At 43.7% G+C, this 14,997-nt stretch overlaps 1 protein-coding gene across 1 annotated transcript in view; it reads right to left on the bottom strand.

Annotated features, from left to right (window-relative positions):
* The window catches only part of LOC124616229 (protein turtle homolog B-like), a 454,186-nt gene extending 444,839 nt beyond the window's left edge, over positions 1 to 9,347 (bottom strand). Inside the window, exons 1-2 of the mRNA XM_047144531.1 lie at positions 9,174 to 9,347; positions 6,162 to 7,029 (exon numbers count right to left, since the gene is read on the bottom strand). Coding sequence (XP_047000487.1) covers positions 6,162 to 6,252 — 91 coding nt within the window. The 5' untranslated portion in view covers positions 6,253 to 7,029; positions 9,174 to 9,347. The remainder of the gene's footprint in view (positions 1 to 6,161; positions 7,030 to 9,173) is intronic.
* Positions 9,348 to 14,997: the final 5,650 nt, after the last annotated feature.

The raw sequence follows: 14,997 nt of genomic DNA, 5'->3' as shown, positions 1-14,997 counted from the left end.
CACTCGTAGAATGGAATAAATTGCCGTTAACGACATACAGATTGAGGAAGCTGGCGGGATAGCTAGGCAGCCTCTAACCTCAAAAGGAAGACACGAGAGATGCCTGATGTTTTCAAACGGCTATCTATCATGAACGGCGATGAGAATAGGCATCTATCGTCTTGCATTTGTAGATCTACCTGTGAATACTGGGAATGGATTTAATGCAAGCCCCCTGTAATAATACAGATTTCCAAATGCCAAGCTCTTGGGGATATATTTAGCATTTTATCGTTGGTAGTTTATGTTTTTGTTTTGGTGTGATCTTATATTTACAAGTTACAACGAAAACCTTCGTTTATAGTTCATTTATCATCATACAGTACAAGCGGTCAGCACTTGTGCTATGCTATTACATACACTGCTGCGTAAGTGTTGGCACTTTAACACTAGGATGAATCAGTACAGCAGTATCTTGAAAAATGTGTATATCTTTGCCTATCGACGCACCTGCTTGTTACAGCCTTTGATATTATGCGAAGGCTCACAACTGCCTTCCTTCAGCAGACGCTCCTAATATACTTGTGGCGTTAGACATCATTCCCTTGGCTTCAAGCAAGTACTGCGGCAGAATTACAACAGAGTTCCTCACAAATTACGGATTGTGTTCACATGCAAATAGTGATTATAATACAAACGTTTTCCGCTACGAAATTCTTGAATAAATGCTTCACAGAGCTCTCTCGGCTTTAGATTTGTCAATATGGAGTTTCCGACGACTTCCTACGTCATCATCATCATCAGTAGATTTAATTTCACCAGGCCATTATGAACTTTATTTCTATTGCCAAATTATATCATGGAGACGTCACGGAACGACCACATGCTACCGGAAAGTACATCGTTGTCTTTGACTGGCGGACACTGGTAGTGATTTTCATTTCTGTAGACGATGAATAACTCAGGTACTTTTGTAAAGAAAGTTGTTGAGCGCTGTGAACATTATATCAAAAACTCCAAAAGGTTTGTGAATATAATTAAACAAATTAGAATCAATTCAGACGTAATTATGTTCAGTTTGTATGTGGTAGCCACTGCCTCGGTTAATGATATTGTTAAACATTCCGATCTCAACTGCTTCTCTGATGCTGTAAATTCTCTTTTGAATATATGTAGGCTGTATAATTCAAAAATCAAGGGCCACAATCGGTAATCATGAAGAATTGCTGATGTTCATAGCGCACCTTGGGACTGTCTCAGCATATATTGCGCCATTCAGGTAAAACGTTTTGTCCATGAAAGACGTTTTCGAACATTTCTCGTCATCATGGATTTTCTAATGAAGAAATATTATCTACGTTAGAGTATTGCACTTTGAATTGGGAACTTAATTCATTGATCGAATAACAGGATTCTGTACCTGTGATAAGTGAATGAGGAGGGATTACTGAAGGAGGATTCAGATGCTCTTGTACGTCAATTCTTATCACATAAATCACAGCTGTCCAAATTGCATGCCTCTACAAAGAGCCGGAGATTGTCAGTTACTCATATTCAGGAGGATGGCCGTCTGTGAACATTCTAAAAGAGAGAGGAAATCCCGATGCTTACTCCTGGCAACGAGTAAACGACTCTCATCAGTGCTTTCCTTCTAGCTTCTGATAGAGCTATGCTGTGTCTCATGAAGCGATACACAGATTCTGTTGCTCTATAAGAGCTAAAATCAAAGGCTATACGGTATCACTTGATGAACTGGAAAAACTGATAGCCGCCGTATATGGCTGGAGTGTAATTTATACGAATGGTATGACTGTGGATGATCTTTGGTGGCACACGTGAGGACCTAATTACGTCAAGGACATTACGCCAAGGACAAAATCCTGGGTGGAAGTAAATGCGTGGTTCATCTAGAAAATAGAACCGAACAAGGAAACTGAAAGGAAAAAATTGTACTTCATCAGGCAAATAATTTCACGGGAACGAAAGAGCAGGAAGAAGAACAGGTGCGGGTACAAAATCACCTAGAAAGCGAAAGAAATAGATGCATCTGCAAAGGGAACAAGACCAGTGACAAGTGTGTATAGCGCCACAAAGAAGTATGCGGTAAATGTGCGGTTAAAACTGAAAACACCTCTGCTAGATGCGTCTCTGAGTTTAATGACTTGATTAAAAAGTACGTTATCACAAAACTGTGTGTGTAATACATGCCAGTATAATACGGGCAATAAATATTAAATGAATATAGGATGGTCTAGAAATAATTAATACGTAAAATTCTACAGTTTAGCGAAAATGTTTTAATGAGCAAAGCAGATCGCTATATTTTTAGTTGCAAGAAGTGAGTAATGCATTAATGATACTGTTAAATTATCATTTTATGCTGTTTTGTCGAAAACCGACATTTTGATACCGTGCCTGTGTGGAAAATACAGGTTGATTCTTGCAATGAAGAGAACAACAACCAGCCAATATTATAAAAGCGTTTTTTCTTCTTTGCAAGAATCAGCCTGTAAAGAGGTAGGGATTAACATACACGAAATAATGTATTTGAGTATATCAAACATGAAAATATATTATGGGGGGTCAAAATGATCCCTTTCCTCTGCTTTAGGAACTTTATTATCTTCAATGGCACTTAGTTCACTGTACCACGACAAATATGTCTGCACTTCTACTTCGACACACAAAATACGTTCCGATGTCACTGTTCCTTCATGTGTTGCTCCTTGGACATCATTTGGAAGAGAAATATAACATGTACATGTGGTAAAGGCAGTGGAATTCGCTCAACAGCTACTACTGAATCGGTGACATCTTCCGAAATACTCTCTGCACTGGCTGCTAAAACGTTGTAACAGTATCGCGGCCTCGCAACTGAGATTGCCAGTCTCACTGCAAACCAGTTACTTTGTCAATGGCGTTAGTTGCGCGAACTGTGACCCGAAGCAAGCAGGCTAGTCCAGATTAAGCATATTCAAGAATAATATATTCTCTGTCCGCCTGCGTAGCTGGATGGTTACGCGCTTGCCTCCTATACAGCGTGCCTGGGTTCGATTCCCGGCCGGGTTGTGGATTTTCTCCGCTCTTAGACTGGGTGTTGTGTTGTTCTTTTTATCATTTCAACTTCGTCACCGGAACGCGAGTCGCCCAATGTGGCGTCGACTCAAAGGTAATGAACAGATGTCATTGTTATTTAAATTTACTTGCTAGAGTCTGTACAACAGATATTTGATAGTGAAATGCAGTGTCTGTATGATAAAGGTTTTGCAAAAAAGTTCACGCGTTGTCTGACACTAGCTATTGTACTTCCAGAATTACGGACACACATTGTTAACTTTTGCTTTCATTTTTCTTCCACTACCAGTTCAGTGACGTTTATCTGGCAGATAACAACAACTATTACTAGTCATTTACAGAATTCAGTCCAGGATGAGAGTAAAAAATTTGCTTATGTTCCAGATAAATAGTAGTAATTAAATCAGTTATTACTATCTTATGACAAAGAACATTAGTGAGAAGTTCATGCAGAGGAGATCGGGTCAATTTAAAATATTATCCAAGTTAGAAGTGTATTACTATCGATGTTGATGATCAAAGATAATTCTGGGCCAACGAAAAATTAAAGATATCTTCGAGAAATCTATTCTGTAGGTAAGGAAACATCCTTTGGTTCAAAATGGCTCTGAGCACTATGGGACTCAACTGCTGTGGTTATAAGTCCCCTAGAACTTAGAACTACTTAAACCTAACTAACCTAAGGACAGCACACAACACCCAGCCATCACGAGGCAGAGAAAATCCCTGACCCCGCCGGGAATCGAACCCGGGAACCCGGGCGTGGGAAGCGAGAACGCTACCGCACGACCACGAGATGCGGGCGAAACATCCTTTCCTCAATGGAGATGTAATTAGATGTACTGATGTGGTCAGTTTCCGAATAAGTGTGTTCTAGAATGAATTACTCCCTATCCCATGTAAAGTGAGTCACGAAATATTTGGTGGAGATGATCTGACGTGGACTGGGACGCTATACTTCCATCACACTTGCCCAGTGCCGCATCTGCTATGTCATCTCGCTGAGTACGTAGATAAACGAGTCAACGTTCAGGTGTTACAGCAATCAGGTTCACGTAATAATGACAAATCAGGGAGATGTAGAAGGCGAAATTACAAGAAAAGATAAGATTTTCCAAAATTACGGTTTCTACGGCATCAGTAATGTTATTTCGTAAATTTCCCAGTTTTGTACCGACAAGACTACGACCGATTTCTCGTTACGTGCGGCTCTAGGTAACGTTCGAAATTAATCATCAAATTGTAAACTGCAATTTTCACAAGAAACTCTATTCACCTCTTCCTTCTATTGCACAAAACGTAATCGCTGGAAAACATTTTTCGAATAACTCCTAAAGTGAATAGAGCCCACAGCGATCGTGGTGGAGCAATGCAGATGGCAGAGCATTCGTTTCAGAACATCGTTAGTCCTCTATATTTGCCGTACAACAGCGCGGGTGCTGTTTCTCGTTAGTCCGCCGTCACCACAGAGTTAACGTCTGCCCTTACAATTTAATTCACAGGATACTCATGTTCACGTCTTCCGTTCTACATACCACCAACAGACTTTTTAAATAAAAATTTAATTTAAAGTTGCTGAAAATGGGTGAGCTCAATTCAGTCACAAATACTACTGCGTAAAGAACTTTCCTTGTCTAATTGTATTTACTTTATACTCTCCTGTCTGGTGTGCTAGTCTTTACTTTCGAAAGCGCTATTTGTTCACACACACACACTCTCTCTCTCTCGCTCACACACACACACACACACACACACACACACACACACACACACACACACACACACACACGCGCGCGCGCGCGCGCTCGCGCGCGTGTTCTCTCTTCCTTGTTACGGCGGTTGATAGGCGCACATAGAACGTCACGAAATAATTTTACTATGATGTTCGTTCCCGTCGCCGAGATGGCATAGTGACTGGTTTGTATCACAGAATCACAAATAAGAAATGGAACAGAAAACAGAACCGAGCGAGGTGGCGCAGTGGTTAGACACTGGACTCGCATTCGGAAGGACGACGGTTTAATCCCGCGTCCGGCCATCCTGATTTAGGTTTTCCGTGATTTCCCTAAATCAGTCCAGGCAAATGCCGGGATGGTTCCTCTGAAAGGGCACCGCCGACTTCCTTCCCCATCCTTCCCTAATCCGATGAGACCGATGACCACGCTGTCTGCTCTCCTTCCCCAAACCAACCAACCAACCAACCAACAGAAAACAGACATACGTTCATAAGTCTATTTCATTAATGGCACTGGCGATGATTAATGTTTTATAGACATGTCAAACTAATTAAAAGAGTCTATTTTAATGTCAAACTAGTTTGCTTGGACTTAACTACAAGAAAAATAAGCCGGCCGAAGTGGCCGTGCGGTTAAAGGCGCTGCAGTCTGGAACCGCAAGACCGCTACGGTCGCAGGTTCGAATCCTGCCTCGGGCATGGATGTTTGTGATGTCCTTAGGTTAGTTAGGTTTAACTAGTTCTAAGTTCTAGGGGACTAATGACCTCAGCAGTTGAGTCCCATAGTGCTCAGAGCCATTTGAACCATTTCTTTCTAACAAGAAAAATAAATACATAAATTAATCAGTTAAAGTTTGACACATAAAACAGGGGCCCACCGAGAAAAAAGTGCTGTGGAAGCATCCATTAATATGAACCAATGCTTGAGCATTTAGATATTCAAATATCAACCAGACATATCACATAAAGAATTAACTCTTAACTTCAGACAAAAATAGAAGAACTGGTATATGCTACTGTATAGGAGTGTCCCAGTAACGTTCGCGACAAGGTTATCATTAAACGACGTTATGTGATATTACCACGTCAGTAATATTCTGTAGTGTCAAACTGCAAAGCATCTATTGCTTTTATGTTAGATTAATGGTTACCTCGTTTCGCTATACTTCTCACCAGTTTCTTTTTTGGTAAAATAATATAGAGACCGCCACTTTTCTGTTGTTACATCTCAACATGTAAATACGTTACTAGCAAATTAAGAAAAACTTAAACAAATTCTTTCTCCGACCGGAATCGCATTTCAATACCCCGTACGTGCCTATGTTAAAATTACGTAAGTGGTACTTTCCACCTATTTGTAACAGGTACTCACTTTGCAGAGCTACTGAAGACATGGAGGCGAGTTGCACGAAGATGGCTGCGCAGGCAACGAGGGACATTCCTCCAACTGTGGCCGCCACCATAGTCTGCCGTTGTCGATGGGGTGGTCAGTCGAGACGAACGTGACTTACTTCGTCCATTGCCGTCGCCGTAATCCTTGGGTCCTTCCTCCAGTGTACGTTTATGTTAACCCACGAGAGTCTCCTCTATAATTTCTCTGTTCTTGCTTTTCAGTTAAAACTGGAAGCCCTTCCTGTAAGACGAACGCACGTCGCGGAATTCCAAGTCCAACATTTAAATGCGACACAGGTCAATCCGCATTTTTCCGTCACTGTTACGTGAAATATGAAGTAGCAAATTCCTTGTACTTCCCTTTCATTAGCTTTTCCTGATACTTTGCGAGCTGTTGGGAGAGAGGTTTTGAACAGCCACTGGAATGGAAGCACGACGTTTGCTGAAAACTACATATTGTATGCCTACGCTGTGTCTGTCACCTCTCCTTCACCTTGGAGGATTAGTAAGCTATGACGTCGGTATTTGTTTCACTCGCGTAGACACACTGGAAGTATGGTAGGAAACTGGTTAGTGACTTAGTGGTCCCAGCAGTACGTTCACAGGAAGTGTCTCGTGCGTAAATTTTGAGCTGGACATGTCAGAAGACAGGACGCTGCCAGTGGGGCCGTCCGCAAGTGAACCTCGGCCGCCAGCAAGCCTCAGGCTGACGGAGGAGTAGTTGTCTTCCCCGGCTGGAGCCGCCGCTCTCGAGGCGGAAATGAGCGCAGCTTGGCACACTCAGCCGGCGCGCGGCGACTGGCAAGCGACCACCTGCTTTGTCTCCCGCTAGAGCAGGAAACCGCGGCCTGCAAAGAGCAGAACAGAACGGATGTAGCAGGCAGTTTATACGCAATAAAGGCAGAGGATGGTATAAATCTACAAAACAACCTACCACGGTCATTTAGGCTACTGAATCTCGCACGCAACCGTCGGCGGCCATCATTAAAAAAAAAAGATGGTAATCTTTCAACTTTTTTCTGATTGTTTGTACAAATTTTGAGCCCTTAAATTATCCCACTCTTTCCCAGAGCCAAGTGATTTTGCCCAAATAATCATGAAATTTCCAAATTAAGTCGCGGTATAGGCACCTACAAAAACAAATTGACCCACAAATGAACACTTATTTAATACCCGAGGATTGTTACCCTATTTGTCACTATGACATTTTTTGTCAACTCGTAAAATGAATGTGCACTTCCCTACCTTCTTATGGATATCTATAGTAACAGGAGTGTAAGGTTACGTTGGGAATCTATATTACACACTTCAATAACAATTTTACGTAGATGAACCTCTGAAATATATATTTCTGTAAGGTTTCTTTAACTTCAATAAACAACAGCTATTCACAGAACCTAAAGAGCTTCTTCTAACCCCAAAGACGTGAACGTCTGGACAAATACGTACGAAAATGATTAAAATTGCCATGTTTGATGAGTTGGCACCTCAATAAAATGTATAACAAAGGTTACAGAATGAAACAAGTTAGGCTTTCGCTATTTTCCACCTAGTACACAATGGAGCAACAGATATCATAAAATAAGCAAATCACTTGCTTACCACCTCTACTTCCTTCTTATACACATCGTACCTCATCCATTATTAGTAGTGACAAAAGCTTCCACGTTAGATGCTTCTTATAAATATATCCCAGTGCGGTACAACAATGGCAGAGTTACAATTAAGTGAAGGGAATGATCATATAATTATTATTGTTTTTACGTAACCAGAGGGTCATATATCGGGAAGAGTATCACCTTGGGATTATGGCTCTGAGCACTATGGGACTTAACATGTGAGATACAAAAATGGTTCAAATGACTCTCAGCACTATGCGACTTAACTTCTGAGGTAATCAGTCGCCTAGAACTTAGAACTAATTAAACCTAACTAACCTAAGGACATCACACACATCCATGCCCGAGGCAGGATTCGATCCTTCGACCGTAGTGGTCTCGCGGTTCCTGACTGTAACGCCTAGAACCGCTCGCCCACTCTGGCCGGCGTTGGTATTACGAGTTACCCATAAAGCCGTACATGACATACTCGTATATTTGTAGTTATTCCCTTTCCCATTGTTTGAGCTAATCTCCAGGAACATTAACGCTTTCCATTTACTTTTACACTATCATTTTCTCCATGCTCTACCGATTGTTCGTCGTTTACTGATCAATACACAGATATATAATTTCAGAGTAATAATTGTAAACCTGAGGATTTTTCTCTCAGAGAATAATAGTTATGTTGAAGCGCAATCTTCGAAAGTACTTTACTATGGAGACTGCGTCTGAAGAAGTAAGTGTCGCGCAGTCTTAATATGCCACACGAAGGAGAAAAAAAAATGATTCCAATGGCTGTGAGCACTATGGGACTTTACATCTGAGGTCATCAGTCCCATACAACTTAGGTTAATTAGGTTTAAGTAGTTCTAAGGACATCACACACATCCATGCCCGATGCAGGATTCGAACCTGCGACCGTAGCGGTCACGCGGTTCCAGACTGGAGCGCCTAGAACCTCTCGGCCACACCGGCCGGCCAGGCAGGAAAATGACTTTCCTTTAGTTTCCCCAGTTCGGAACAAAAACTCAATAGAATATTAACGGGGAAAAAAAACACAGAATTCGCCTCCATTCAGAAGACAATAATTATTAATAACAAGCGTGATGCATTTCAGCCTTTAGGGGCTCAGCAGTCTACTATACGTCAAGATATTGAATACTCATTGTGGATTTTTATAAAAACTAAAATCACGAAGACATAAATTTTATTTGGGATTACCGTTGCAAAATTTAATGGAAATAATGCTAGCACCGTTAGAAATGTCGACTTAATCCCGCAGCACAAGTTGACCTGGTTATTCAAAGACGATAAGGGCCGAAACGAATCAACATTAAGTGGTATCAACTTTTCCGGTTAAGTGCTTAAGCTGAATATCAGACTAAGCATACCAGTATATACTGTGTGCCGTTAGTACGAGGTGTGGTATTCTGTCGGCAGTCTACACGTTCGCCTCGCGCACGGAGCGTGTGCGCGAACACCGTTCGGCTAGCTCCAGGAACTTCGGAAGACCGGCACGCGTGTCAGGCGCCGGACGCGAACGCTTCCCGCAGCACACGCAGCTCACCGACCGACCGCCGCGGCGTTCCGTCGCCCACTGGCGCGCAGTGCGGCTCACTCGCAGTCCGCGGCCACCGGCGGACCGGAGGGCAGCGCTGCGGCGGCGCCGTCGCGAACTAAGGCTCTGCGATGGCGAGGCGACTTCCCGACTGACTGCCAAGGGCGGGGACCGAGGGGAGAAAGTGCTGTTCACGCTGAATGTGATAGACATGCATTGGGTATTCTTCTGCTTTCGGCGAACATCGTTGGTACGCCCGCTAAACTCGCTGGGCCGACCCGGTAATAGGATTGTGGAAAGGGCCAAGGGTTGAAGTCAGTTTCTCCTTCTAATTGTCATTTATTGTAATATAATAACACTTTCACGGCTGAAGGCCTCCAACAAGAAATATTAACAAGATAAAAAATCCAATGAAGATAGTAAGAAAATAATTAAAAAACAACATAGGCAAAGTGCAATAGAAATGGCTGAGGACCACAATAAAATTCCTAAATTTTAGAATTTTATTTATTTATTTTATTATCGAGTGCAGTCCATAAAATAATTACGTATTACCATAGAACTTTAAAGGCAGAAGGCCAACAAGAAATCTTAAAAAGAAAAATTTTATTACGATAGCAATAAAATCAATTAAAACCCAAACGGCAACATATACAAGGTGCAACACAAATGGCTGAGGGCCACAATTAAATTTCAGAACTTCAGAGTATATTACCATAGACCTTAAAAGGCAAAAGGCCAGCTTTTAAAATAGCTTACAACCGATAATTAAACACCAGTGGCACTCAGAAAGCTTCCAGGGAGGTCGGTCGGCCCTCGTTCACTTAGGTGAGACAGGTGGTGAGCCCAACTACACTTGATCCCTCGAAACCCAGCGGGCCGGAGTGGCCGTGCGGTTCTAGGCGCTACAGTCTGGAACTGGGTGACCGCTGCGGTCGCAGGTTCGAATCCTGCCTTGGGCATGGATGTGTGTGATGTCCTTAGGTTAGTTAGGTTTAAGTAGTTCTACGTTCTAGGGGACTGATGACCTCTGATGTTAAGTCTCATAGTGCTCAGAGCCATTTGAACCATTTGAACCTCGGAACCCAACCATGGGGCAGCCACGGACCAACCGAAACAGGAACTTGCTTCCCGTCTATCAGAACATGAGAACACCAACCTGCAATGTTACAAACGTGATGATTCACAATGGAGCACGTATTAGCTGTCAATATTACACACCATGTTGGACAGCGTCAACAGGTGACGAAAGGACGCTGCCTAAAATTACATTAGGGTCCAGGGCCGGTAATCAAAACACTAAGGGTCACATGACAGAAAATTCCATTGGTGCATTAAAATCGCAGTCGACCAAAAGAGTTAATGGCACCGCATGGCGGCTAGATCTCAGCATTAGAACCACTCGGTGTTGCTCACCAGAAAACCTCCCCAAGACCACCGAAGCGAACCACCAAAACATGAACAGACCTGGCTTGGGTAGTTGAAACCACCACCCAACTTTGACGTCCTGGGTCTGTGAACCACGAATCTCTTAGCGATGGGACAGGTCCACGCACGCTCCGACACTGCGCAGGCACCGGTAGCGGACCTAGCCACTGCACCGCGAGGAGATATCTTATCTGGCCCGCAGCAACCGACCGACTGCCCGCTGGCCCGTTCGCGGCTGCTGCTCCGTAGCGACTGTACTACTGGTGCGTCTCCCACTCACTTCCAGACACACGACGGCGGAAATACTCGCTCGGACCCAAGCATGCAGAGGAAACACGACCACTGGCTAGACGACATCCGGCACCAGGAAACGACCGACCCAAATTCTTGGTAACTTAAGGGGCCCAGAAGCACTCGGAGAACCCGTTACACGACGCCCGATGAGACGATCGAACTCTCAGAGCCGGTATGCCGACAACATTTAAGTAACTTGTCAAAGGAAAACACACCAACTACACAAACAACCTGACAAACACTTGCACGAAAACCAGATCGATACCCAACAGTAACTAAGCGCACACGAAGACAAATTGGGAGTCGATGCGCACACACACATACATACACACACGAGTCACGAACGATCGGGGAGCCCAAACGCGTCGTCAAGTAGGACGACTGACCGACGATCCACCAAGACCGTGGCCCGGCTCAGGTGATGTGTGGCGGCAATTGTCGGGCGAGCCATGTCGACGCAGGCCTCGCTGATACTCCAACCCGACTGCACCAGCGCCGCTTTGCTCACAGCCGACTCGTGAACGATTGGCGAACCAAAACGCGTCGTCCGGTAGGGCGACCGACCGAATATTTACCAAGACCGTGGCCCCGCGCAAGTAATGCATGCCGGCAGCGGTAGGGCGAGCCATGTCAATGCAGACCTCACTGCTGCTCCAACCCGACTGCCCTAGCGCCACATTGCCTCTCCCCAAATGGCAGGTCCGTACTGAGCTCCAGACGCGTTCCAACCAACTGGCAGGCTAAATCGCATCCCGAACTCGCTATCCGAACTCCTGACACGAACTACCAATTGTAACTGCGACCAAATAACTTCCAACAGAAAACGGGTGAGAAGTCATAGCAATCGAGCAAAGATACTACGAGATGGGCTATATCGATACGCACTGTTAACGCCGCTCACGGTCAGGCAAAGCATCAATTCACTGACAGTAGTAATTTAACTTAACGTAGTCAGATGAAAGTACGTCAAAAACAGGGTGTAAAATACTTGATGGTGGGAACACGAGCCACGCAAGGATTAATCGTGATGGTAATGTGAAGCACAAATTGAGGCTAAATCAATGCGAGTGATTGCCGGAAGGTTGTACATTAACATCAGGGTTTCTCAACCTTTTGGGCTTGAGGTTTATCATACGCTAATTCTCAATGAGAACTGCGGTCTGACATAAAGTACTTTAAACATGAGCACAAACAGTTCCGAAAACAATAAAAATTAGTTTGATGGTAACCAGCTCCGCTCAGTTTATGATTATCCTCAGACACGCATACCATCATGGTAAGCGGTGGCGGTGAATTGAGCGGAGCCGGTGAATGGAGCGTGTGTATCATCTCCACGAACTTAGTCCATTCAGAGATCTACGGTCTTAAAAACATATAAAGGTTAAATCACAAAGATCACAATATCGGAAAAGAAGCATTTTAATTACACAAAGTACGTGAAGGAAATTTTCTCCCCTTCGAAATTGCTCCATTTTCAACATATTACGCACACGAACAAAACATTATGCTCCATCAACAATGTTGAAAACAGTTCAATTAATATTTGGAAATAAGGTAATTTGTGGTAAGTTTCTATGTAAACAAACAGCTAAGGTCGTCGCTCCCTAGGCTTACACACTACTTAATCTAACTTAACCTAACTAAATTACGCTAAGGAGGACACATACACCCACGTCCGACGGAGGACGAACCTCCGACGGGGACAGCCGCGCGAACTATGGCAAGGCGCCCAAGACCACGCGGCTAAACCGCGCGGCTGAATTATCTGGTTTTGCATATCCTTAGCACGTTTATGTTAATAATTTGTCAGAGACACAGTCTGAAAGATGAGAATGAGTCAGTGAGTTTCTACACTTAAATCTCACTATGTTCGTCGTTGATAACGCTGTCTCATACAGAAAAGATGACAGGAAAAGCGATAAAACTGACGATGCCAGTTTTACAGTGTTAAGGTGGGTTTTTACCCCCACTAATTTTCAAAAGTTTTCGCCCTTAGGAGCTCACCTTCCTTTGCTGGGTACGAGCTTGGCGACCCCAGGATTCCTGAGTGGGGACTAGTAAGCCTAGTAAGAGCCACCATTCCCCTGTCACCGTACACTCTGGGCATGGTCCAGCGACCACCATGCACGTGGCAGTGGAATGTTATATGTCACAGGGAATGGGGATCTTGGTTTCACTGGCCTGACCGCTATGATTAGCTGGCAACCTCTGGAGAACCTGCTGCCCCTCACTAGTATAATGCTTACCCAGGTATACGGCACTCAGTTGGGTGGACTTTCTTCCTTAGCTGCTAGGGTCGTTGGGCAGTATTATCACCCAAAATCTTAAGAGGCCTTGTGTGGCTAGTTCAAGTGATTCATATTTGTCAACGAGTAACCAAAGTAACAGACCACATCCTGTGGTCGATAATGTTCTTGTTGTTATGAAGCTTGTGGACAGTTGTTTTGAAACACTATCGCTGTTTTACATCCATAAAGCACTCGAGGCTTTTGCTGGGCAACTCAAATCTGTCAAAAGACTACAGAATGGTACTCTTCTGCTGGAGAATACGAAGGTTCCGCAAGTACAAAAGTTCTTGGATGCCAAGCTACTTGAGGAACATCGTATCACAAATGAGCTGCACACCAGGTTGAATAGTGTTAAAGGTGTTATTACTTTCTGGGGCATGTGAAGTAACGGGGGAGTTTGGTGCCCTGGAAATAATCTGAGTTTGGAGTTGGCATGGCCATGCGGGGGCCTCCCAGAGGGCCGCAGTCCAGCAGCAGTCAAATAATGTCGAAGGTTAGCTCAGTATGAGTGGTAGGCCCATCTCGAGGTCCAGCTGCGTGGCTGAGAATTCCATGGTCATGCTGTGTCGATGAAGGAGACACGCTGCGAGTGCCAAACATGGCGGACTGTCCAATGGAATCTGAGAACAGCATGAAGAAGAAGAGGAGCGTATGACTGTAGATTCAACAAGAATACAGAGATAATGGCAGTAATGTGGAAAGGTAACAATTGTGTGAAGCTCTTGTCAAACCATGAGACAGTGCATCCAGTAAGCCAAGTAAAGAGATGAAGCAGAACTGAGAACAAAGAAGTTGAAGTTGTTTGTTGTTGTGGTCTTCAGCCCTGAGACTGGTTTGATGCAGCTCTCCATGCTACTCTATCCTGTGCAAGCTTCTTCATCTCCTAGTACCTACTGCAACCTTCATCCTTCTGAATCTGCTTAGTGTATTCATCTCTTGGTCTCTCTCTACGATTTTTACCCTCCACGCTGCCCTCCAATGATAAATTTGTGATCCCTTGATGCCTCAGGACAAGTCCTACCAACCGATACCTTCTTCTACTCAAGTTGTGCCACAAACTTCTCTTCTCCGCAATCCTATTCAATACCTCCTCATTAGTTACGTGATCTACCAACCTAATCTTCAACATTCTTCTGTAGCACCACATTTCGAAAGCTTCTATTCCCTTCTTGTCCAAACTATTTATTGTCCATGTTTCACTTCCATACATGGCTACACTCCATACAAATACTTTCAGAAACGACATCCTGACACTTAAATCTATGCTCGATGTTAACAAATTTCTCTTCTTCAGAAACACTTTCCTTGCCATTGCCAGTCTACGTTTTATATCATCTCTACTTCGACCATCATCAGTTACTTTGCTCCCCAAATAGCAAAATTCCTTTACTACTTTAAGTGTCTCATTACCTAATCTAATTCCCTCAGCATCACCCGACTTCATTCGACAACATTTCATTATCCTTGTTCTGCTTTTGTTGATGTTCATCTTATACCCTCCTTTCAAGACACTGTCCATTCCGTTCAACTGCTCTTCCAAGTCCTTTGCTGTCTGTGACAGAATTACAATGTCATCAGCGAACCTCAAAGATTTGATTTCTTCTCCCTGGATGTTAATACCTACTCCAAATATTTCTTTTGATTCCT

The sequence above is a fragment of the Schistocerca americana genome, chromosome 5 (genome assembly GCF_021461395.2).
Source record: "Schistocerca americana isolate TAMUIC-IGC-003095 chromosome 5, iqSchAmer2.1, whole genome shotgun sequence".
NCBI classification, from domain to species: Eukaryota; Metazoa; Arthropoda; class Insecta; order Orthoptera; family Acrididae; genus Schistocerca; species Schistocerca americana.
This window is presented reverse-complemented; position numbering and strand designations above follow the sequence as displayed.